General features: G+C 50.8%; 2 protein-coding genes across 2 annotated transcripts in view; both read right to left on the bottom strand.

Annotated features, from left to right (window-relative positions):
* Positions 1-14,090, bottom strand: part of VWCE (von Willebrand factor C and EGF domains) — a 39,113-nt gene extending 25,023 nt beyond the window's left edge. Inside the window, exons 1-6 of the mRNA XM_006899888.1 lie at positions 13,981-14,090; positions 10,559-10,653; positions 10,366-10,455; positions 9,925-10,053; positions 4,874-4,990; positions 607-723 (exon numbers count right to left, since the gene is read on the bottom strand). Coding sequence (XP_006899950.1) covers positions 607-723; positions 4,874-4,990; positions 9,925-10,053; positions 10,366-10,455; positions 10,559-10,653; positions 13,981-14,090 — 658 coding nt within the window. The remainder of the gene's footprint in view (positions 1-606; positions 724-4,873; positions 4,991-9,924; positions 10,054-10,365; positions 10,456-10,558; positions 10,654-13,980) is intronic.
* A 5,324-nt stretch (positions 14,091-19,414) lies between these two features.
* Positions 19,415-26,100, bottom strand: part of DDB1 (damage-specific DNA binding protein 1, 127kDa) — a 28,541-nt gene continuing 21,855 nt past the window's right edge. Inside the window, exons 22-27 of the mRNA XM_006899840.1 lie at positions 22,786-22,956; positions 22,426-22,535; positions 22,007-22,176; positions 21,529-21,631; positions 20,045-20,168; positions 19,415-19,498 (exon numbers count right to left, since the gene is read on the bottom strand). Coding sequence (XP_006899902.1) covers positions 19,415-19,498; positions 20,045-20,168; positions 21,529-21,631; positions 22,007-22,176; positions 22,426-22,535; positions 22,786-22,956 — 762 coding nt within the window. The remainder of the gene's footprint in view (positions 19,499-20,044; positions 20,169-21,528; positions 21,632-22,006; positions 22,177-22,425; positions 22,536-22,785; positions 22,957-26,100) is intronic.

Here is a 26,100-nt window from a genome sequence, read left to right as displayed (position 1 = left end):
TTTCATGGATGCACAGTTAACTGACCCGGCCCTCAGCATCCCGCACTAGGCAGGGTGAGGTGGGCATCTCTCCACACCTTCCACGGCCTTGTATGTTTAGCTTCTGGAAAAGAGTCTCAATCATCACCAATTCGGCTTCGGAACAAACCCCTAACTTCATGGAACAAGGTCTTTTTATCAGGTCCAGGGAACCTCATCTTCAACCCAAGAATCAAATTCAAGCCCAACATACCGCTTCCTTTCTGGAAAGTTCTGCTAATGAGTTGAGCAAACAGGTGTCTCCTAAACCAGGGTAACAACCAACACATAAGGTGCCTTATTTACCCAGGGGGTCAAAGTCAGCCAAGAAAATGTGTGAGCAGAGAGGAACCCTTGGGGTGTATCTGGGAGTGGCATGGGATGAAACCAAGGGACACATGGTCAGGAAGATCCAAGACAGGGTCTTCTCTGGAGAGTCACACCAACCCCCCCAGGAGAGACAGGCTCTGCGCAACAGACTCAGGGCAACAGGAGCCCAGCTGGGTGGCCTCTCCTTGTCCTGGACTCACCAGTCCTTGTCCTGACTGGCCATGTAAGTTGAAGACAACAGTGTCTCTGGAGCCTTACCTACACAGGAGTGCCGGTTGCCATGGAGATGGAAGCCCGGTCTACAGGAACACCTGTAGCTGCCAATGCTGTTTTTACACCTCTGCTGACAAGGGGTTCCCAGGCATTCGTCAGTGTCTGCAGGGAAAAGGGGCAAGGCTGGAGCCCACATCCTACACAGTTTGGAAACACATGGTCGCCCCATCTCTCTTACTCCTTCCTACCCCTCACAAGGCCACAGAGCACCTTAACGCTTTCCTCCTCACTGTCCATGCTCAATCAGTTGATAGTGGAATGTACTGTCACGTCAATTCCACCTCACTGCAACCCTGTATGACGAGTAAAACGGCTTTGCATCAGAGAGCTTGACAGTGACAAAGGATGACAGAAAAAGAATCGATGCTGTTGTGGTGCTCGAGAAGAGTCTTGAACACACCACGGACCACCAAGAAAACAAGTAAGTCTGTCTTGGAGAGGGTGAAACCAAGTTTCTCCTTGGAGGCTAGGATTTGGAAGTTTTGTCTCATATACCTTGGGCATGTGGCCAGGAGGAAACAGTCCTTGAAGAAAGACAGCAGGCTTGGAAGAGTGGCGGGTCAGTGCAGGAGAGGGAGATCCCGGATGAGATGGATAGATTGATACATTAACTGGGGTACGAGGTTAGGTGAATCGGAGTCAGTGAGACTGGCTCAGAACAGGGCATGCTTCAGAGCTGTTGTACATAGGGTCACTATGGGTTGCAGGTGACTTGACAGCACATAACAATAACAATCTTTATGGGAGCTCTGGTGGCTTCACGGTAAGGAGTTGTACTGCCAACCCAAAGACACAGAGTTGGAATCTGTCAGCCTCTCTGCAAAAGGATGATGAGCAATTTTGTCCCATGCAATTTATAGCCTCTGAAAACCACCTGGAAGTTCGGCTGTGAGTCAGATCTGACTTGAAGGCAATGAGTAAGTGACCTTCCTGTATTCCTCCTCCTTCACGTTATCCCCTGCACAGCATCCAGGATGTTCTACCAAAGGGGCACCTCTCATGAAGCCATCCCTGCTCCCAGCTTCTCTGTTTTGCACACAGCCCTAAGATAAAGCATCAAACTCACACTCCTGTAAGCATGGCCCAGGCTCCCCTTCCACCTCTTTCCTGGCCTCACTCTTGCTCTGGCTTCAAGTCTTACCATCTTCCAAGGGCACCCCACTCTCAGAGGACTCCCCCTTTTCCCATATTCTCCTCTTCTTTGGCTGAATAACTTCTACTTCTACCTCAAAACTTTGACTCTATAGTACTTTGTCTGTAAACATTTCCCCATGTTGTTTTAAAATGTGCCACACTAGTGCCCATCAACAAACGAATGGACAGAGAAGCCCTGGTGTATTCACACTATGGAATACTATGCAGCATTTAAAAACAAGGAACTCATGAAATATTATGCAAAATGGATGACCCTAGAGGACACTATGCTCAGTGAAATATCTCAGTCACAAAAGGACAAATATTGTATAGGGCTACTGTTGTAAAATGAGACTGACATCAGGGTTGAGGGAAGACAGAAAAGGAGAGGAGGAATGATTATTTTGCATTTGAAACAGATGAGGGAGAGACTGTTTAAAAGGGATATATGATTAGGTATTATTGTCATTACAGAAGTCCAGAAGGCTACACAGTGGAGTGGACTTGTGGGGAGAGATTGCATAACAGTGAAAGACTTTTTCTTTTCAAGGAGAAGAGTGAATGGGGGGGGGGAGAAAAGTGCAACAATAAATGACTAGAAACCCTAAGTCTCTGTAATCTTTCATTAAAATTAATTTAAAAATATGTGCCACACTGTAACCAAATCAACACGGTCATCAATAAAAAGAAAAGTTAGAAGACTACAGAATGCTTGCCCTGCAGAGTGCCACAGCCGAGAAAAAGAACTGGGCACCTACTACCCTGGTATGGAGAGATTTTCAAGACATACCATTGAGGAGTGGGGATGGGTATAATGCAGAGGATCTCTTGGGATCTAATCCCAGCTCTAACCTGACCTTCAATAATTAATAGGGAGCTCTCCTGGCCTAGTGAAAAGGAGTTGTGCTGACAACCCAAAGGTACTCAGTTTAAATCCACCAGCTGTCCCATAGGGGAAGGACAGGCAATATCCTCTTATGCAATCAACTGCCTCTGAAACCAGTTATGAGTTGGTTTCGGCTCTTATGGTACGCAACAACAAAATAATCAGGGAAGTAGACTCAACGGCACATAACAACAACAGGACGTAAGTAGGACTAACAGACTCTTTTTAGGAAGCAAATGAAATAATAAAGTATCTGGAACATGAGGCCTCAGCGACTGTTAACTTACTCAGCTCATCTTCTTCACAGCTGACTTTCCAGTGGGTTTCTGGGAGGCTGTAAATCATTCAGGAGGAGACTGCCCATTCACAGAGCTGCTGGTGGATTTGAACTGCTGGAGAGGCACCACCTTTGGGGTAGCAGCACAACTCCCTACGGACTATGCCATCAGAGTCCTCCCTGTTGTTATGTACCATCAAGAAGGTTTTCAGAGACAGCTTAATCGCACAGGAGGAGACTGCCTATCTTTCTTCCTCAGAGCAGTTGGTGGATTCAAACCTCTCATGCCTTGGGGATTGCTGTGCAGCAACTCCTTACCACGAGGCCACCAGAGGCTCCCTGCGGCTCTCCTGATTACACCATGATTCTCTTACTATCCTTACTCTCTTATTGTTGCATCATGGTAAGTGCACAAACATGTGTACACGTGTAATGCACACTGACAAGAAGGCTGCAGTCAGACTGAGAACCAGGCTTATTCTCCAGCAGAAGGTGCAGACAGAAGAAGGTGCCTAGACCTACTGTCATATTCTTAAAAAAAGGTTTAATAATTTATGAAAATGGCAAACACACAGAACACAATACAATGCCCTTCAAAACTAAGACTGAACCCACTCCCAGGGATCACCCTGCAGCCAAACAGCAGACAAGTCTATAACACTGTGAATAATAATAAAGGAAATAGTAGTACTCAGAGCATTCAAGCACATGAGACCACAAGGGCAGTGTTTGCTTAAAAACAAAACCCAGGGAGTTTTGGTGGCGTAGTGGCAACACACACACACATCATCATCATCATAATAATAATAATAAAATTAAATAAAAATAAAGAAAAAACAAAGCTCTCGAGGCAGGAAGAAGTAAGAAAGGATGAGTGGAAAAGAGGACCACAGGTAGCAAGCAGGAAGAATGCTGCGCTCTTACTGAGGGAATCATAAGAGCTCTGGTGGCCTAGTGGTAAGAAGCTGTGCTGCAATCTCAGGGGCACATGGTTCAAATTCACCTTGTGCTTTGTGGGAGAAGGATGGACACTGAGAGAATCATAAATAATGTCACAAACTGTATCTAAATCTGTTGAATAAGAAACTAATTTGCAAAAAAAAAAAGAAAGAAAAATAAACTAATTTGCTCTGTAAACTTTCACTCAGACCACACACAGGGGCACAACAGTATCAAGGAGGACTTTGGATAGTTTTGTATCTGCCTTGATTAAGTGAGAATTTCTGCAGCTAGGATTTGTGCCGAGGACCTTATCCTTGGTAAAGCAGAAGTACAGGGGGAAATGGGCTGACACAGTACTGCAACAACGTGCCCAGACGCAGCAATGACTGTGAGGGTTGTGCAGGTGTAACGTGAGAGGAAACCGACTCAATGGCATCGAACAATGAAGAGGAAAAGACTAATCTCATCTTGCTCACTTGTAAGATTCCTTCCCTCCTCCGGGTTCCCCCAACACTCATCCCTCATCCCACCCTTGGTGCTCCCGTCTCCCACCAGACTGGGGCTACTGGATGGCAGAAAGTCTCCTCCTCCCTGAATCTCCAGAGCCTGGCACTGGTGGAAGGAACAAGAAAATGGATGGATGGATGGATGGATGGATGGATGAATGGATGGATGGCTGACTGAATGACTCTGTCATGCCCTTCACACAGCCCCACTCCAGCTCCACTTCCTCGCTCCACCTCTTCTCCCTCCTAGTCTCCCTTCTCCACCCCTGACCTTCCCCTCACACCATCCTTCCATCCTGCAACAGCTACAATTCAAGCCCTGGTTCCACTACTTACTAACAGAATGACCATGGGCAAGCCTCAATATCCTCATCTGTAAAATGGGATGGAAATACAATAATTCTGGACGGCACATTATGGTGGCAACAGCGTCCAGGAGTGCAGGTAGCAGCCTGGTCACCTCCCCATCCCCACCAACAGCAAGGTCCTTGGGTTCTGTCCACTCACCTTGGCAGCTGTGGCGGTCAGCAGACAGCTGCATGCCCGGCCCACATTCACACACAAAGCCGCCTTCCGTGTTCACACAGTGGCCTTCGCAAGAGGAGCTTAAGCACTCATTGATATCTGGGGAGAGAAAAAAAGACCCTCGCATAGCCCACTCTGAGTGTGACTGTGCTGTGATCGGGATGCAGTGAGAAAATTGACCCCTGGAGGAGCCCTCGCTCATGCTGGGTCTGCCCACACCCCAACAAAACAGATCATGCAGCAGGTATCATCCTACATTAGGTCAGAGCCAGGGTCCCTCCTGTGACCCCACACAGACCAAGCTGACCGAGAACTGTTCCCATTCACAGGATAAACCCATGAGTCCCTAAAGGAAAGGACAGTGGAGTGTGGTAGGAAGGCTGATTGAATTGTCAGCAGGATCATTCCCTTAAATGCCTACTGTGCATACCGACTGTATGCACTCGACCTGATGGAGGGGGCTGCCGAGGACACAGCTGGGACAACTCTCCAGAAGTCTGCAGGGTGATAACAGGGAGAGAGACACATACCAGGCAGCAGTGCTGTGTGGTGGGGGTGAGGTGGGCCATCACAGCAGGTACATCCGGAGGGAGGGAATGGGCCAGAGGACAGAATGGGCATCAAAGAGGAGGGGCCGCACGAGTGGATAAGGGGATAGAGGGGCACTGCAGCAACACCTGGGCTCCTTTGGGAGGTGCAGGCAGGTGGCCACTATGACTGAAATTCTAATTTTCTAACAGTAAGGGTCTTGCTAAAGAACTCTTGCTAGAGATGGGGTAAGATGCATCCTGGGTGGTACAAATGCTTAAGTCAATCTTACTTAGTTGTCCAAAAGTTAGAGGTTTGAGTTCACCCCCTGACGCCTCAGAGGAAAGGCCTGGCAATCTGCTTCCAAAAAAATCAACCACTGACACCTACAGAGCACAGTTCTACTCCGACACGATGGGGTCCCCTTGGTCGGAACCAACTTGCCAGCAACCAGTTTGGGGCACCCTGAATGCCGGACTGAGGTGACCTGACTTAGCTTTGAGCCTAAGGAAGTCCACCTTGGAACTTCTTTAGGAAGGTTAGCCAGGGCTTGGAATAAGAGAGGCTGGTAGCCACAATGAATGGATGGAAACCCAAAATCTCTGTAAATGTTCATTAAAATTAATAGAATTTAATAAAAAATTTAAAAAAGAGGGACTGGTAGTGGAACTCCCCAAGTCTGATTCACATTTCTTTACCTAGCAGCCCTTGAGGATCTGCGGGCGCAGCTCTGCCCGCTACACCCTGCACTTGAATCTCCTCACCCTTTAACCTAATTGCTGGCGCCTGCCACCCTCCTCACACCATCCTTGCTTATGACCCACCACCTACTCACTCTCCTCCCAGCCAGCCCTCAAGACCACGCCCACAGCCCCAGACTACACTCACCACCCACCAAGAACATCATCGCACCTACAACCACGCCCACTGCCCTCCAAGGGCACACCCATCGCGCCTAGAACCACGCCCACCACCCTTCATGAACACGCCCATTGTGCCTACAAAGATGCCCACAGCCGTCCAAGAACACGCCCACCGTCTGCCAATAACATGCCCAACCTGCCTAAAACCACGCCCACAGACTTCCAAGAACACGCCCACTGTTTGCTGAGCACACCTATAACCACGCCCACCACCCTCTATGAACACGCCCATTGTGCCTACAAACACGCCCACCGCCTGCCAAAGAACACGCCCGTCATGCGTGCAACCACGCCCACTGACCACCAAGAACACTCCCATCACACTGCAGTCATACCCGCAGGCTTCCAAGAACACGCCTACTGTCTACCAATAACATGGCCCATCCCATCTACAACCACGCCCACTGACCTTCAAGAACACACCCATCATGCATACAACCACCCCGTCCACCGACCTCCAAGAACATGCCCAAAGCATATTCTGGTGCCCTCCCAGAAACAACCGTGCTTCCTGCTCCGGTTGCTCAGAGGCCAAGCTTTTGCATTCTTTTCTGGTTCTTCTCTGGTGCAGTGTGTCTCTGCAACTAAAAGCGTGCGTGTGGAAAGTCCTGGCATCCGGAGATGCTCAAAAACCCAGCTGCTGTCCACTTATTTCTGACTTCAAGGCGATCCCATGGAAAGCACTTGGAGGAGAACCTAATGCTTCATCCTCTCTGAAGGGGCGTTGTGCTACACCCCATGGGCGCCAAGACTTCACTAGTTGATACCCTTTGACCCAGCATCTCTCCTTCTGGGAAATGTACCCAGAGGTCTTGTTACTGCAGCATTGCAGACAATCAAAATGGTCACAACCGAGGAACAGGTAGTTAAATTACAGCAGCTGCGAGGAATTGTTAGTGATATGATATAATGGTGTGAAGAATAAGGAACAAAAGTATCTATGATTCAATATTTGTTAAATAAAAACCATATACACATCTCTGCATTACCTAACACACATCCATACCTCAGGATAAAGGTTGGGGGTGGTGTGTGCTGAAATCTTCAACATTTTAGAAACTGAGAGATGGGGATTGCTGACTTTCATCTTTCTACCTTTTTCTCCTCAAATGTTCTAAGTCTTTCTGATTACTTGCTATACATCAGAGAGCTGGACAATGGATAAGGATGACAGAAAAAGTTGATGCCTTTGAGCTGTGGTGTTGGAGAAGAGCACTGAAGATCCCAGGAACAGATGACCAAGAGAGGGTGTAGCCAGACTGCTCATTGGAGGCAAGAATTATGAGGCTTTGCCTCACACACTTTGGGCATGTTGCTAGAAGGGGCTATTCCTTGGAGAAGGACATGATGCTGGGAAGGGTGGAGGGTTGGCAAAGGAGAGGAAGACCATGAACCAGGTGGATTGACACAGTGACTCCTGCAATGGGCTCTTGTGTGTCAGGAAGTGTGAGGATGGCACAGGATACAACATGCTTCAGATCTTTTGTTCATAGGGTCACTATGAGTCGTACTCAATTCGACAGCACCTAATAACAACAATGTTCTGAGTCATTCTTTCATATCCATGAGAAGCAGTATTTTTGCAAAGTTACAGTGCCCCCCCCCCCAAAAAAAAAGGCTTTTCTACTCTCTGAAAAGATAAATAAGAAATAGATAACAGTGGTTACCTCCAGATCAGGTAACAGACTCCGGTGAGAGGAATTTCTTTCTTTTCAAAGCACACAGTGGACTCTTGAACCATGCATGTCTAGTTGCGTGGATTTTTTTAATGTTGGCACCAAACCATATGTATTTAGTCTCTCCAGTAAATTGTGAAATAGCAGTAAAAAGTGATCTCTTGGGGTTCTAGGGAATTTTTCTCGAGTCTAGTACAATACTATAAACCTTGAACAATAACACGGAACCTTACAAACTGCCACTAGCAATACTGGAAACTCTCCCAAGAAGCAGGAAAAAAGTCACGACATTACAAGAAAAAGTGAACTCCTCGATGCATGCTGTGGACTGGGGTCTGGAGCTGTGGCTGAACACCATTTTAAAGGAAGTTCAAGTAAAGACCACTGTATAAAAAAAGAAAAGGGAATTAATTAAGCAGTTGTTGCAGCTAAACCTGCAGGGATGAAAACTTTGTACTTTCTACAAACATCCCTTTAACTTGCTCTAGTGGGCTGGTGGCAAGAAGCTGCCCTGCAATCCCGAAGGCACGTGGTTCGAGGCCACCAGCTGCTCCACGGGAGAAGGATGGGCAATCTCCTCCCATGCAATTAACTGCCTCTGAAAACCCATCAGAGGGTCAGCTACAACAACATTGAAAATTATGTAGCTTTTATTAGATAGATAGATAAATATATTACCTGTAATGCATGTTACATATGTGTGTTAGCTGACTGTGTCAATTAAGCCTTCTGATAAAGATTAGGAGGAGTTGTTTTGGGGACAGTGAAAAGTTATATGCAGTTTTTTGCTGCTTTTTTTTAACTTGGGGACAAGGCTGTCACCATGCCAAGCATCTTCCAGGAGTCAACTGTAACACTTTTACATAAGAATGAGGGGAGGTGTGCTTCCCCTTCACTCCCTCATTTTTTTCACATGTTGTGGTGGTACCGTCTGTAGCAAGCTGTACTAATAGCCTGAAGGCTGCGGTTTGAAGCCACCAGTAGTTTCACTAGGCCGCCTCCTCTTGTTACAGTTCACAGCCTCAGGAACCGGTGGACGGTCAGTCACTGAGCTAACATGCCTCCTTTTTAGCCACCTTGTCCTTCCTGGTTCCTGTTAGACTGGGCTGCCGTGGCCCTGTTACTTACCTCCCTTCCCCACAGTAAGGAGCTCTGCCACGTTAAGTGTGATGCTGCTGACAGGCTAGCAGCTCTGCTCCACCAGTCTTTCTGCAGGAGAAAGATGGCAAGTCTCCTCCCATAAAAACTGACAGCCTCAAGGGAGCTCTGGTGGCCTAGTGGCAAGAAACTGCACTTCAATCCCAGAGGTACATGGTTTGAATCCATCAGATGCTCTGCTGGAGAAGAAGGGGCAATCTCCTCCTGTACCTGTCAGATCCAACTTGATGGTACACACACAAAATAATAAAATTTAAAAAAAAAAAAAACTGACAGCCTCAAAAAACCTGGTGAAGGATTAGCAAGAGTCAGAACTCCATGGGTAACAACACACAGAGCACCTAGTCACCCTCCTGACTAGCTCAGAGCCTGAGCCATCTAGTGCCCTGTCATCCTCAATGTGTGAGTCATAGGAGAATAGCAGCGCTCCAAGAGTTTTCAATGACTGAGCTTTTTGGAAGCAGATTACCAAGCATTTCTTCCAAGGCACTTCTGAGAGTACTAGTACTACCATATCCAGCTGTTTGCAGCACCCAGGGACGCTGACCCACAACAGACACTCAGTAAACACTGTAAAGTCACAAGTGTCATTATTTCTCTGGTTTCCATACGTCCCACCACTCTCAGCTTTCCCCCTTGGGTCTCTCTGGAATCACTCCAACAGGACAGAAAAGAGGGAACAGAACTCCCACCCACTCTCACTAATCTGGGGGTGAGGGGACCCTCACACTACTCACAAGCAGCTCACCTGTACATCTGATACCAACAGCTGTTTCTGTCATCGAGAAGCCAATGGGGCACACTCGGGCCACTTCCTGACAGCCACCATGGTTACAGGTCAGGTCACAGCCATACTCGCCGCAGGGACCGTGGGCATCTGAAACAGGCACCCCATCCCTGAGCAAAACCTCCGCTGCAGTGTCCACCACCCTCACGTCCCCGTGGCTCCTCCTGGATTCTGTTGGCAAACAGGTCTGAATTGAAACCTAGCTTTGCCATTTACTAAACTGGGTGATCCTGGACCACCTCTGTGACTCAGTTTCCTCATCTAGAAAATGGGAATGACAAGTTCTTTCTGATAAAAGTCTTTGGAAGGTGATATAACCAATATGCCTCAAGTGCCTAGTGGCTGGCAGAAATCTAAGTATATTAATACCATCACTCCCACCAGGCCTGCCCATCCCGTTACCTGGGCAGGTGGCCCCTTGCTCTCCATCCTGGCAGGAGCAGACATTGGGAGCAATGCAGATGCCACTCCCACAGCCAAAGGAGCAGAGGGCTGAGAGGAGAAATGCAGGTGAGGACATGGGGGCCGCCAAAGGCCAGGCCGGCAGCATGCCCTGGCGGTGGAGGAGGCTGGGGGCCGAGGGACGGGCACTTACGCAGGGTACAGTGTCCACTGCCCATGGAAGGTGCCCAGCCAGGACAGCAGCCACTTCCGAACCCTGAGAGGCAGACGTGGGGACCCAGCCGACGTCTGCAAGAGAGGAGGGACCATGTTGCATGTTCTGGGCTGGGCCTGGCCAGCCTCCAACCAGTCACAAAGTCCATTAACAACCAATCCTGCGACACCTCCTCGAGGGACGGTCCAGAGAAAGAAGACCCAGAGAATCATCCTGGGTGGCAGGACACACACAAGGCTTTGAAAGGACAGACAGCAGCTTCCAAAGTGACCTACACTTGGCTACAGAGCAGCAAGCAGCCAGGAGCCCCAGAGATGCCCCCAGTGTCTCTGGGCCTTTGCACTGGCTGTTCTCTCTCTTATGAAGTTCTATCCCCAGAGACACACCTTGCTCACTCTCTCACATCACCCAGGTCTCAGTTTCACCTGCTCAGAGGGGCCCACCTGTCCATTTCCCCCCTGCTCTATTCCTCCTCTTAACACTAACTTCTCGGGACACTAAGCTGCCGATTGGTTTGGTGGTCCTCTCTCTGTCTACCCCCACCATTCCCTGCGGGCAAAGACTTCATCTTACAGTTGGACCAGCACCTGGAGCATTAGCTGTGACACAGGAAAGAGTGGCTTGGTGCATGGCAGTGAGGGAGAGGCTGGGGAGGGCGGGGGAAGGGGGCATTCTGGAGGGCACTGGAAGACGTGGCACACATGGTGTGGGGGACTTCAAGCTGTCCAGACTGGAAGGAAAAAGATCTGCTCATCCCAGACACAGACTGGAATCAAGAAGGAAGCAGATGTTTAGAAAGAGTAGTGGGAAGAATGAGTGGCATCCACTTCCTAAACACCATGCCTCCGGAAACTCTACGAACTTTGATGAATGTAGATAATTGTAGAGGGGGTTCTGGCCTTTTGTTCATAGGGTCGTTGAGTCGTGCTTGACTTAAAGGCAATCACCAACAGTGGGATATGATCCAGGCCATAGTCTGGTGTATCAATTACACCAGAAAGTCTTTGCTATGCATCAGAAAGCTGGACAATGACTAGAGATGATAGGAGAATTGATGCCTTTGAGCTGTGGTGTTGGAGAAGAGTATTGAATATACCATGGACTGCTAGGAGAACAAGTTTGTCCTAGAGAGGGTAAAACCAGGCTGCTCCTTGGAGGCAAAGATTCTGAAGCTTCGTCTGACATACTTTGGATATGTTGTAAGGAGGGACCAGTCCTCGGAGAGGGATGTCATGCTTGGGAGGGTGGAGGGACGCACAAGAGAGGAAGACCCTCAATGAGATGGCTTGATTCAGTGACTGGGGTAATGCGGATAGGTGTGTCAGAGACAATAATATTGGCACAGGGTAGAGCAGGGTTTAGGACTGTTGTACATAGGGTCGCTATGAGTCGCACGCAACTCGACGGCACATAACAACAACAACAACAGTGGAATATGTGCATTGCAATTAATCCGGAGTAGTTCATGAATAACTGATTGAATAAAGAGGGGGTTAAGAGGGAGGGCAAGAAAAAGGAGTGGTGCAGGCAGGACCATGCCACCCCTCCCCACCTTCAAGGACTGGCAGGTGCCAACCAAGAACCCGGGGCTGACAACACAGCACAACAGCGGCCACGAGGTTTCTGGAAGCTCTGGAGGCTCCGTGTAAGGACAGCAGGAGGAAGAAAGCAGAGCTTCCTAGTAGAGGCAACAGTGTACACAAAAGCCTCAGCCAGACATGGTGACTGTAATTATTCCAATAACGGACTGGGCGAGCAGTCTGTGCTTTGACCTGGGACTCTCATAGAGGGTGTTGTCATGAGGCGCCTTTGAGTTGACCACCAACTCATAGTGACCCTCTGAACCACAGAGCTGAACCTTCTTCCCTGTCCTGAGCCATCCTCACCATCCCCACCATGCCAAGCCCACTGTGCCAATCCACCTCCATGAGGGTCTTCCTCTAGTTTGCTGACCCTCCAACTTTTTCAACATCATAACCCCCTCTTTATTTATTTATAAGGACTGGCCCCTCCTGGTAACATGTCCACAGCAGGTGAGGCAAGGTTTCACCATGGTTGTCTCTGACACACGTCCTCTGAGACAGACTTGTTTGTTCTTTTGACACTTGACGGTATATTCACTACTCTTCACCAACACCACAACTGACAGGCATCAAATCTTCAGTCTTCACGGTCCAACCTTCTGATGCACAGAGAGCAAGTGAAAATACCATGGCTTGGATGGCTTGGCTAAGGCACACCTCAGTCTTAGTCCAAGAAAGCTTTGAACCCCCCCTAAAATGGGGTGTCACCTCCCCCAGTGCCCTCCAGCTGTGCAAAGGGCGGCAGGACTGTCATTCCAGGAGTGGGGTTTTGGAGCACCTCATCCATGGATGGATAAGGGTGTCCTGTCCCTGGTCTTGGGAGAATAGTCGGGAAGGTGGGTACTGAGAAGGCAATTTCAAACATGATAAAGATTCTAAAAAGGCGGCCCACACCCCCCACTACAGAACCGAGGGATCTGAGGCAAGCGCCCTGGAGGTCCGTCATCCCTCTGCAGGGAAGCTGAGGCCCTCCTGGGAGGTGCATGTTGGGGAGAGTCACACCCCACTTCCCTGCTGGAGAGATGGTGACGGAGTTCTTGCGGGTCAGCGTCCCCCTGCCTCTGGAAGGGGCAGGCAAGGCCACCACAGTGTTCAGGATGACCGGGGAGTAGCATCCGCGAGCAAGCAGGGCCCCCCGCCTACCGAGTGCCCCAGTGAGCAGAGACAGGTGGCTGGAAGGCTCTGAGACACCGCGGAGCTGGAACTGGCAGCGACCACAGAACACACGTGCGCGCGGCGAGCCCGGCCGGCGGCCCCCGCTGCGCGCCCCCAGAGGAGTGTGGCCGCCGGCCAGGCCGCCCGCTGACAGCGTGTTCCCTCGCTCAGAGCATCACGCACACACGCGGCGGCCCGGCCTCTGCCCCGTGAGGGGGAACACGTGGGGAGAGGGACACGGGGCACCTCAACCCCGCCAGTTCAGGAAACCAACCCAGCGCAGGGCCTGGCCCGCTGTGCGCGTGGGGCCGGGGCGCAGGGAAGCCCCTGCCCAGAGCGTGGCCAGGAGGCACAGAGCGTGCCCACCAGTCCCCGGACGAAGTGGCACATCCCGGGTTCCCCGCGTCTGGGGCTCCCCGCTCCAGGGCAGGTTCAGACGTGCCCGCGCGGAGTCTGCTTCTCAGTTCCCGTCCCCACCCCTGTCTGGGACCCCCTGGGTCGTAACCGGGGGCGCGAAGCGAGCACCCTCCCTGGAGCGCCAGTTGCTGTCTTTGTCCAGACCCCGGGGGCTGTGCCCGCCGTCACCACCCAAACGGGAGCCCCGGACCGCGGCCGCAGCGCCCCCCGCACGCCGGAGGCGCAGCCAGGCTGGGGCGCACTTACCTCTCGGCAGCGAAGTGGCCGGGCGCCTTCCGGCCGGTGTAGCCTCGGCCCGCGGCCGCCGGCAGCAGCAGCGCGGCGCAGGCGGCCCGGAGCAGCAGTCCAGCCCACATGACCGGCGGCGGCGGGTCCCCGGCTTGCTCCGCTTGGGCGCCGCGCGGGGGAGGGGGCTGCCGGCCTCGCCCCTCCTCCCGGCGCCGCTGGGAGCGAACCAGCAAGCCCCGAGCTGGCACGCGGGGCCGAGCAGGGGGGCTGCGGACGCAGAGGAGGGGGCCCCGGGGCTGTGGCGGGTGGCTGGGGGTGCTCTCCAGCACCTCTGAGCGAGGCACACAAAAGGCAGCGCCGCCTGCCCGCCGGTGGCCTCTCGGGAAGGCGCGGAACCTGGTGTGGGGGCAAAGATCAGGGACCCCGGGGGGCGGGGTTTCGCCCTGGGCCCACACCCCCAGCCCGGCTTCAGGAGTTCGGCTTCCTGCGGAGGGCTGTGGGCGTCAGACCCAGGAGGCCCCGGGAGGAGAGAGACTTCGGGGAACGAGGCTGGCGCCAGAGGCTGTGCGCCTGGGCACTGCGCGTCCGCGGGGAGCCCGAGGTGCCCCTGTTGTCCTGAGAAGGTGAGAAGCACGGAAATGCGAACCCCAGCATTTCTGGGCAGGCCCCCCACGAGCATGCTGGCAGGTCAGCTCTCTGTAACTCACCCCAGGCGCGTGGGGCAGGGGATTTGCCTACCCTGGCATCACTGGACACCCAAGGGGCAGCTGGCATCTCTCCAGCTACTGGGGTGGGGATGAGAAGGACTGGGGCGGTGAGCAATGGGAAGACAGCAGCACCAGCCTCGTTTGCCCCTTTGGTGACTGACTGCCCAGGCCACTCAGAGGCTGGCAGGAAGTCAGGGAGGTAAGCAGATTGTGGATGGACGTCAGGGTACCAGCTGGGAGTAAACCAACAGGAAGACTTGATTTCATCTCCAGCCCAGGACCCTTCCCTCGCTGCCCAATTGGTCACACACTTACACAAACACTCCCAAGGACTCAGAGTTCGCAGCCTGGCAAAAATCACAGCCCAATCTAGTTAGACTACTTTTCTTAGGGTCTACCCTATGCTCCTCAAAACCAAACCAAACCAAAAACAGTGAAAGTGGTTCCTTTGGTGACTACTAGTGATTCAAGAATTCAGCTGCTAGTCTTTGGTTCAAAGCCACTCATCTGTGAGGGACAAGGACGTGGCAATTGGTTCCATAAAGATTTACAACTGTGGAAACCCTAGGGGCTGTTCTGTCTGTTCTGCAGGATGGTTCTGTCCTGCAGGGCAGGTAAACCACTGGAAGGCAGTTTTTTATTTGGGCCTTGGCTCTGCCTCTAGGGTTGCCCTCTGCTGGCTACGCTGGGCCTGCCACAGAGTCCCTAATGGTGGTGACCACAAATGGACAGTGTGTCATCAGTCATCTGGACTCTCTTCTAGACACCCTATTTTTTTAAATTTTATTCTTTTTTGTGCGTGTACCATCAGGTCAGACCTGACTGGTACAGGAGGAAATTGTCCCTCCTTCTCCGGAAGAGCATCTGGTGGATTTGAACTGTGTACCTTTGGGATTGCAGTACAGCTTCTTGCCACTAGGCCACCAGAGCTCCCCTAGACACCCTATTTTTATTAATGTGACTTAATAGTAGTTGCTCCCTTTTTTTGCCACAACCCCATTATGCTATTTGGCCATAACCAAGCATCTGTGCCAAGTGAAACCTCGGCCGATTTTGGTGGTCATGTTTTCAAACACAAGTCACTAAGTTCATCTTCCTGTGATTGGTTTTTGTTTTTAGCTTTTCATATTTGGGTCTGTTATTTGCCTTTGTTAATTTTCACCTGTTTTCTAAGCTCATTTTCAGCAAATAAGTTGCCAAATGCTTTATTAAAGTGAGGAAAACTCCCACCTGAGTCCTGAGTGCCCACAGAATCCTTGGCCAGTTTTCCTACTTGCCTTGAATACCCAAAGACTGAACTTTCTCCAGCTCTGCCTGTATTGTATCCCTCACCATGGCCTGCTTCAGTGTCCATCATAAAGGCAAGTATGAAGCTGGAACTTCCTTGGAAGTTCAGTCCCAAGCTGTTCAGGTCCAGGGCTGAGCATCCAGCCCTTCTCTTGGATGCTCAAAGTACTTTACACCTCATGTCTCCAAATTATCCATTTTTTTTCAAGTTATAGAGGAGCAATGATGTTAGTTTGAGGACTAGGGTGCACCTAATTCATGCCATGGTCTTTCCAATCCCTTGCAATGCTCCTGGGAGCTGGACAATGAATAAAGATGACAAAAGAATTGATGTCACTGAAACTGTGGTGCTAGAGAAGAGTGCTAAAGATCCCATGGACTGCCTAAAGGCCAGACAGATGTCTTGAAGAAGGTGCAGCCAGAGTGCTCCTTGGAGGCAAAGATGGCAGTTTCATGCTGCTAAGAGAGGTTATCCCTTGGAACAGGACATCACGCTTGGAAAGGTGGAGAGTCAGGTAAAGAGGAAGATCTTCAGCGGGAAGGACTGACATGGTAACTGTGGCAATCGTCAAGTAGGGGATGAGGAGGATGGCACAGAATAGGGTAGGGTTCAGATGTGTTGTCCATAGGGTCACTGTAAGTCATACCTAGCAATGTCAACATTTCTGTCACTGCCCTTCTCATCTCTCCAAAAGACCACCACTATCAAATAGGTGCTCAGGTGTTACCCAAAAGACATTTGTACAGGACCAAGAACCCCATTGATACACCTGTCATCTCTCATGCTAACTTCTCCTCACACCCCCCACTCCAGTCCAACAAGGCTGTTTCCATTCCCAACCTTCACCCCCAGCTCCAGCCAGGCTTGTTCTCTGCAGATCTCATCTCCACTGTCCAGCGAGCAGCTAAACAAACTGAGGTGCAGCTCATGATTAAAATCCACCAGTGATCTGTGGAGGCTAGGATGGTGAAACGTCATGTCGCATACTTTGGGCATGTTGTGAGGAGGGGCCAGTCCTTGGAGAAGGACATCACTCTGGGAAGGGTCGAGGATCAGCAGAAGGGGAAGATCCTCCATCTGGACTGATGACAACAGGCTCAAGCATGCCAGATGGTGGCAATGGTGCAGGGTACGGCAAGGTTCCAGATCAGTTATTCAGTCAACACACGACCGGCCCTGAGAAGTGGAGGATGTAGTGACGTTCCATCAGTGACTCAAAATGTCTAAACTGCTCCTCACGTGAATTCTGCGGCACCCACCTTGTCCCTATCAACTTCAGGTGGCTCGTTTGGTCCCACACGTTCCCCCTCGTGTCTGACCCCTGGGTTTCCCAGTCTCTCACCATGCTCTCCATCTGCAGGAGTGCTTTGGGAACACCCCCTAAGGAAGCTCCTGAGTGCCGTCTATGGCTACTCAGTCACAAAGGGACCCTCCACTGACGGCAAAGGAGCCAAGCTGTTGTTGGCTGCAGAGAAAGTGCCTCCAGCTTGTGACCCTTTCCAAATGGTCATGTGATGAGTCAGTATTTCTGTTGTTCCCAAAGGTCGGTTCGTGCAGAGGCCGGAGTTAGGCGGGCTCATCAGCGCCGACACGGAGGAGCCATTCCAGCTGGCGGGAGCGAGGCTCCCAACAACCTTCCACCCTTGGAGTGGTGATTAATGGTTTTCAAGAGGGCACGTGGGAGCGTGGCTGCAAAAGGTCAGTTTCCAAAGGGTTGCTGCATATTTAGGCCTGAGTATGTACAAGGCTGGAGGCAACAAAAAATAGCATAAAACCGGCAAGAATTCCAGGGCTTCCAATTAGGACCGTGGCCAATGCCAAGTCCCCGCCACCCCGTCATTGCCACCCGTCTCCTTGCTGCTCTCACACACCTCCCCCCCCCCATGTCCCCGGATCCTGGCACCTCAGCCAGCCTCCCTTCTAGGATTAAATCTTTAAGTCACAATCTGGAGACTGCTGTGTGCGTGCCTCATTAAAGCTGGTCTCTGGCATGGGGGCAGGCCTTTTCAAATTCAAACCATAACTTTAAAGAATTCACATCACAGTGTTGAGTTTCAAGTTCAGACAGTGGTTTTGTGAGACACTGATCATTTTTTTTGTTCCTGTTAAAGACTCTTCTCCCCCACCCTCAGCCATCCCAGGATAGTGAGAAGATAATGAAACACAGGGAACACCTCAAGGAAGGGGGCCGACTACAGAAGAACCCCCCCACCCGCACTTTTATGCTGGAATCTAAGCCACAGTTTGAACTTGAAACCACAATTTTCCTGACACCGTATTAAAGGCTGGCCTTAAAAAGAGCCAACCAATATGTTGAGGCTCAGCTGGTCTCGCTGTTGGAACAGAGCGGCCTTTATTCCCTGTGGATTGCTGGTGGTAAGGCGTGTGGCCCCTCTGTCCTACTGAATTCAAACCCCCAACCCATGGCACCCAGAGTAGCCTAGACTGTTGTCATGTGCTGCTGAGTCAAGTCCAACTCATGGTGACCTTCTGAACATCGGCTCTGACCCCGGACCAAATCCACCAGCCCAAGGCAGTGAGAGAAGCCAAAGGGCACACAGCACCACAGGCCGCAGGGAGCAGAGCCCAGGCCAAGTGGCTACTCCACTAGCCTTGTTGCTGGACATTTGGCTGTAAAATGAAAGCAGCCCAAGTAACTCCAGTCCAACAAAAGCGGAGCTGAGAAAAGGGCCAATGAAGGGACCAACTTAACTAAAAACCCATCACGTAGCAAAGGAGAGGCACTGATGTCACTTCACTTCTCATGAGGATTGCAGCAAGCTGCCAGAAAGGAGGGACGTGCGCTTGCAACACACTAGACACAGCATGACTGGGTGCTGCATATCAGGGGACCAAGAAGCACACAGATGACGTGGCTTGGATTCTACTTTATTAGATAAAACTCAAACTAACAACCAACTCAGGCTCCCCACCTCCTCCTCTCTGGAGCATCACCCCTGAGACAAAAGGGCTGTGGTTTGGGAAGTCATCCACCACCCCCAGGCCTGCTGCTCAGGCAGCTCCCCCACCTGGTGTTCAGGCAACTGGAGGCAAATGAAGCAATCGCTCTTCAAACACAGCACACCCTGCGGTCTCTGCCCCTGCCCTCCCCACACTCCCAGCATAGGTGACAAGAAAGCAGAGGACAACTTGTGTGTGTGCGAGAAGCCCCCAGAGCTTTCATTTAGCCGAGGAGCTGGGAGGAGGAATGGCAGCTGGTGGTCCAAGGTGATGGTGGAATCATGTGAGACTGACAAACATCAGGGAAGAGACTATTTCACCCTCAGCCCATTCCCAGGTCTCTAGTGAGCTGGTTTTAGTCCTAAGAAATCCTGCTTCCACACACGGGAATGGTGGCCGAGGCACCTGGCTTAGGGAACAACTTCCCGAGGCCAACGCCGGGACAGGGAGGGGAAGGCAGGGCAGGGAGCGGCCTGGCAGGCCTGGGACTGGACCGCTAATGGATCCGTGTTAGCTCTTCCACAACCTTGATGAGGTCATCTGCCGTGGCCTCTCGCTTCATGCCGCTGCCATCGTCATACTGCAATAAGGACAGGCAGGTTTGTGAGGGGCCGAGGGGCTGTGGTCCCTTACCCAGGGAAGCGGTGCCCACAGCCACCATGCCACGCAGGGAGAAGACACTCATCTCCAGAAAGCCACAGCTCTCCTCTGGGGGGACGGGTCAGCAAGGCCGACTGAGGGCACTTCTTACACCACTGGCACCACGTCCCTTGCCTTGGAGGATGGCTCCCCAGAGGCACCCTCTCTAGTGAGTGACTCCACAGACTCCGGCGCTGTGGGAACCTTTATTTCCTCTAGCAGGATCCTGACCCTCAGTCCACCTCGGGTCGATGAGAGACCAGACACACGCACAACTACACCTTGCTGCTAAAGTAATTAATAAATGTCAAGTCCCCTTAGTGGTGCCTGCCACCCGCATGGCATCTGAGCCTCTACCACATCTCTCTGCCGTGCCCGTCTTTCCATGCAGGTAGGGAAATGCCTACTTGGGGGGGAGGGGGGATTCTGGTGCCGGGCAGAGGACGGGGTGCCCGTTACTGCCCAGAATGGATGCTGCAGCACTCACCTGTAGGTTTGCCACAACCTCTTGCATCTTGGGTCGGCTGATGTCCAGGAAGCTCTCAATCAAGTCCCCGTCTATGAAGCCCGTGGCCGGTTCTGTCTTCCGCTCAGTGTGAAAGGATCTCCAGGTGGGCAGGAGAGTTAAGGAAGGTACAGTCTTTTGGAAGTACCTTCTCACTTCATTCATCCCCACTTCCAAGCAGGGCTCCACCCTAATCATCAGGATTCAAATAGGAAACGACCATTTCAACTAAGGCATGTTACTTTTTGCACATTTCTGGAATTGAAAGAAATGTTAAACTGCTATCTGAAAAAATAGCTTTAAACTAGGATGATCTTTAAAATAAATGTTTCTGAAAATACAAATTAGGTAGGGAGGGGAGGAAATCACTAAAATAACAGAGTTTGGCAGGTGGAGGGTTGTGTTTGAAGGAATTAGGAAAGATCCAATAGGCATCTGAAAAGGAGGCACAGCAGGTGATTAATTTATAAAATACAATGTATATGAGGGATTGTTAGAAACACAGTGTGAATGTAGGAATGGGTGAAACACAGTGTCCATGAATGATACACAATGTGTAGGAATTTTGCATGGAGGCCAATATAAAATAAAGTATAGGGAGCTCTGGTGGCAAGAAGCTGCACTGCAATCCCAGAGGCACGCAGTTTGAATTCACCAGATCCACTACGGAGGAGGGCATTCTCATCCTGTACCAGTCGGATCCGATTTAAGGGAATACACACAAAAAATAATAAAATAAAAAAATACATAAAAATTAAAAACTGGGGGGAAGACTAGGCAAATGTATGGACCTGTGTGAAGGGTTCAAAGTGCAAGAGCTAACCTCAAAGCTTCACAGGAGTAACGTGGGGCTGGGAAGGGAAAGGGCAAGTCCAGAGTCCTGGTAGCAGAGAAAACCTAAAGCAGCAGGCCGTGTCCTGCACCTACAGCGGGGTCAGAGCTGCAAAGAACGCTACGTTGCTGGCCAGCTGCACAGAGCTTATAGTGTTTGACCAGCCCCATGGCCCTGCAGCCAGGAGCTCCTCGCCCCTTTCCAAGGAGAGTGCTTTGTATGTCCTGTGATGAACTGAGCCTCCAATAGTGGGCAGTTCAGGACGTCCCAGAGTGGATGGTGCCCTCTCCTACCCAAGGTCCCAGAGAGGAAGTGGTCCTCTGATTTGTTCTCAACTCACTGATGGAAATCCCAAGAAGGCCAGAGGCAGATGGGTTTCACAGACAGCCTTTTCCCAAGATGGACCAGCTGGAGATGGGTACACACACAGATTCATTATACTGTGCTCCTTCCACTATCGTATAAGTTTGAAAGCTCCCATTAAGTTTAAAAAGAAGAGGGGCTGGTGTTTGAAGGCCTGTTCCCTTACAGGAACCTAGTCAAGACATTTCTTAACAGAGAGCTGCTCAGGGCAAGGCAGCTCTGTGCATCAACAGGGAGTGTCCCAGCCTGGGGGATGCCTCAGCAAGGATATAAGGAGTGCTCGATCTTGCCCACACTTTTGATCACTTTATTGAGTCGATTTTGCATGTCCAACAGGAGGTTGTACCAGCTCTCTGAGAGTGAGGTCACCAGTCCTGAAGAAGCCAAAGGGACAGTTAGCTGTAGAGGCTCTGGAGTCCAGAGCAAGCTCGCCCAGGGCAGCCAGTAAGTAGCTGACACTGTGAGAGGCCTCCCCTAGTAAGCTGCCAGGCTCAGTCCAGCGGTCCTCCCTCAACTCAAACCAACCCCCCTGCCAGTTCACACTGTCTACAGAACAGGGTCATACAGCTTCCAAGATCCTCAAGTCCTAATCTTTCATGGGAACCGACTAATACTTCTTCAGAGCTACTAGATTTGAACCACTGACTTTTTGGTTAGCAGCTCTCCCACCAAAGCTCCTCAAACTGGTCTCCCTAGTCGCTCAGGAAGGGAGGCCTGTGGGAAGCTTGCCCCGTAGCAGTCAGCCTTACCAATCATGCCATTGACTGTGCCAAAGAGCACTGAGCCCTGGGTGGGCGTGGAGGTCTCGCCCAGATTCTGCATCACCAGAGAGCCATGGCAGAAGACGTTGACAAACTCGCCCAGATGGAAGAGTCCAACCTCCTGAAGGTGCTGCCGCTCCTCATCTGTGGTGGCAGCACTGAAAGGCAGACAGGAAACTCACCACTCAAACCTCGAGTCTCCCCACCGGCCTGAGTGCAAAGACCCCAGGGTGGGCCCCTCTGTGAGTCAACACCCTCCTCAGCCAAGATGCCAAATGAGGCGGCCCACTTTGTGTCCTTGAGACCCTACTACAAAGTGCTGTCTCAGTGAAGACAAGTGCTAAAGCAGGTAAAGAGCCTAGCACCCCCAACCCCTTCCCTGACATCCCATCAAGCCACACACTCACCTGTCCTTCTGACACACAAACAGGTTAAAGGCGTTTTCAGCTCCCAGGAAGTTGTCATCATCCAAGATTTCTACAGCACTCATCCAGTTGGGATTAAAGTCTCGGGCAATCTTAAAACAGACAAGAAAATGGAGAAAAGTTGAAACAAGGAAAGATCATTCTGCACTGGCATGGATTCTAGCAGCACGGGGTCCAGTTCTACAGATGCTACCCTGGGTTCAAACTGAGACTCCCAAAAAATACTCAACTCGGGAAGAGCGCACCCTTCTAGGGAGGACATTTCTGTCCCCACTGGGCTTCATTAGCCTTTGCCAGCAGGGACACACCACCTGGTAGTGGCCGCCCCGCCGCCCTCACTACCTCTTCAAAGTTCCCCTCCATGGGCTTGTAGGCCAGCAGCAGCACCGAGCGCATCAGGTCGCCCACCAGGATGAAGTCGCCCTTGGTCTTCAGGTAGAGGGCCATGATGTTGTTGTAGTGATTGCACTCTGTCCGCAGCTCCTTCTCTGTCGTCCACTCGTACAACCGCACCTGGGAGGGGCAGGGCACGTCTCAACATGGAGGCCCCTCCTCTAGGGGTGACTGGGTCCCCACTCCTCAGACCTACAACCACAGCGCCGTTTGTCAAAGTGGGGTGCAGGATAACTTTCTGTGCTCATTCTAGAACACTCGTTCCAACTGTGTACTGTTCATGAAATTACAGCTCACAAGAAGGGGTTCTCTTTTGTGTGTCGGCATATGATAAACACATACACAGACCCGAATCAGTACATAGTAACAGTGACAGCCTTAGAGCCCTTTGTTCTTGTGCCTTCATGAAACTTTCTGATGTGAATTCAAAGACCAACAGAAACATTGTCAAATAAACAAATCTAAAGACCAGATACAAAAGCTACTGTTCCTAACCCGCCCAAACAAAACAAAACTTATTCTTCTCCACTACCATCCTTCCTTAGTTACAACCCCGTCTCTGAAAGGAGGTTAGATATTCAGTAGCGCCAAGTCCCACGAAGAGAGTCGGCATCTACCCTGGTACACCTGTTGGGGTGCAGGCTGACCCCCAGCTGAGGCCTTTGCACCAGCATTTCCAGTGTGTTCACAGAAGCCGAGCCCCCAGGTGCACTTCAAGAGTCATTCCAGAGACTCACAACTGCTCCACTCCCGCCTGCCGGGCTCAGGGAGGCTGTTGAGCACCCCTCCTTCAGGTGAGCCAGCCTTGCTAGCCTGCACACCTCCGACGGTGGAAGGGAGGGGGACCTCTTCCTGCTCTCAGCCTTCCTATCATCACCTAGGTCAGGCCTCTAAAGCCTCTGCCACACAACAGTCACTAACCCCGTGTGGCTACTAAATGCCCCACACGTGGCTAGTATAGGCTGAGCCATGCTCCATGTGGACCCTGAGAGGGACGTCTTCTCTCCCATCATCCCTCGTACACGGAGAGAGAGGCAGATGGTCCTCCAGGCATCAAAATGCTGGTGCAGACACCTATCAGTCCATCCTTCCCATTAAGCATCTCAGCACTATTATCCCGCCTTGATGCACATACACAGTTCTAGGGGACTTCAACATTCACAAAGAACATTTTCCAGACTCTTGGCCTCTCCTTTTTTCTGATCTCCTTTACGGCGCTTGTCCATCCCTATGGCCATGCTTTACAGCTTGTCATTGAAACAAATGCACTTCTTCCATCTGATGGCCTTAGATCCCTCTTTTCTTCTTTTATTATTTTTTTGTGCGTGTACTATCAGACAGGAGGAGGTACAGGAGAAGACTGCCCCTCCTTCTCCAGCAGAGCATCTGTTGGATTCAAACCACCCGTCTCTGGGATTTGCAGTGCAGCTTCCCGCCACCAGAGCTCCCTAGATCCCTCTTTTCTTAAGAGTCCATCCCCATAATCATTCTCTTACACACACTCAACTCCTCCCTTATCAAATGCACCTGGCAAAACCCTAGCCTGGGTTAAATTCTAATCTCTACCTACAGTTAGGTTTAAGCAACCCAATGAGGATGACAGACCTCATTTTAAAGTCAAGATTATGCATTCAAAGCGGGCCTGCATCCCGCTCAGTAAGCGTGCATTTTCACCCGTTCATCTTCTGGTCTCCAATAGACGCACACTCTCATAATACTTCCCTCCCCCATCTTCCTCTCCTACTTTTAAGAACACAGATGTGACAAAAGATTTTGCATCCTTCCACTACCTACACCCAAATTTCTCCTTTTTTATTATCTGAGGCCAACATTTAACCCACCTCTCTCCTGCCTGGTCAAGAAAAGGGCTTTCAATTCTTTCCCATCAGCAGCACAAAAACACGCTCAGCTGAGAAAAAGTCCTCAGATCCTTAAAAAACAAAATACAAAACAAAAAACCACATACACACAAGTTAACTGCACCAATTGAGAATGGACAGTGCCCTCAGACATTCTTTAAAACCTTAAACCAAAACAAGGCCTGAAGTCATCTCCAAGCTACAAAATAGACTAGCTCACAAAATAAAGAATATCACCAAAACAATACAAAATTCATAAAATAAAGAATATTGTGTTTCCTTAAAGTATCACTGATATGAGACCAAACAGTTAAACATTTATTTTAAGATGATGTGTACCTAAGGGGGCAGAGAAACTAAACTCACAGAAACAAAATCATCCCGAATGGAATGACTGAGCGGGTGATGTACCATGAAGGATGGACTCGTGTACCGTGGAGGGTGGGCTCATGGACCGTGGAGGGTGGGCTCGTGGACCGTGGAGGGTGGGCTCCTGGACCGTGGAGGGTGGGCTCGTGTACCGTGGAGGGTGGGCTCGTGGACCATGAAGGACGTAACCATGTACAGCATGTAAAACAGAAACCTGATGTGCTGTGTAAACTTTTCCCAAACAAGATCTTTCTCTCTTATTAAAAACGAGGAGGGAAAAAAAGGTCAAATACATACAGCACACCTTCCCTGACAGGTCTCTCCACCCAGAACCCCACTCTCTTCTTGATGGCCAATTCTAAATTTCCCATTCCATGGTCCTCGCCTACTCTTCTCAGGTGAATCCAGTTCTGGTGGGCTTTCCATGTCCATCAGGCAAGCAAAACAGTTCTAAAGGCCCTCAAGGACTTCCCTGCAGCTGAAACCAATGCTCAGTTTTCAACCTTTCCATTACCTGACCTATCCACAGCAACTGCAGTGGCTCAGCTGCCTTCTGCTTTAATGTCTCCAGAAGCCTGTTCTGCTCCTTTGTCATTGGTCACCCCTTCTGGCTCTGACAGGATCTCTCTCTGGGGCTCTTCCAGATTGCTCCCCCAGCCCTTCTTAGTGGCAGGTGTCACAGGTGATCGCACTACACTGTTCGCTTTAAATGCTACCTGATAACCACCGCCAACCTCCTCTCCCCTGGATTTCACACCTGTCAAATTCTGCTTTCTGCCCAATGTCTCCCTTTGGATATAAGTAGTCTTTTTTTTTTCTCTCTCTCTCAGACACACAGACCCCAGTTGCCAGCAAATACGAATCTCACATGTGTCAAAACTGCTTCCCAGAGCTGTAAAGGACTGGCCCCCCACCCATAACCCTGGAAACCAACGGCCTGGCCTTTCTTCCAAGATACGCCTGGATGGACTCAAACCATCAATCTTTAAGTTAGCTTAGCGTGTTGCCACACCCGCCTCGCTGTCCTCTCTGGCCA

The sequence above is a fragment of the Elephantulus edwardii genome, unplaced genomic scaffold (assembly GCF_000299155.1).
Source record: "Elephantulus edwardii isolate Elephantulus edwardi_28Jun2011 unplaced genomic scaffold, EleEdw1.0 scaffold00268, whole genome shotgun sequence".
Taxonomy (NCBI): Eukaryota; Metazoa; Chordata; class Mammalia; order Macroscelidea; family Macroscelididae; genus Elephantulus; species Elephantulus edwardii.
This window is presented reverse-complemented; position numbering and strand designations above follow the sequence as displayed.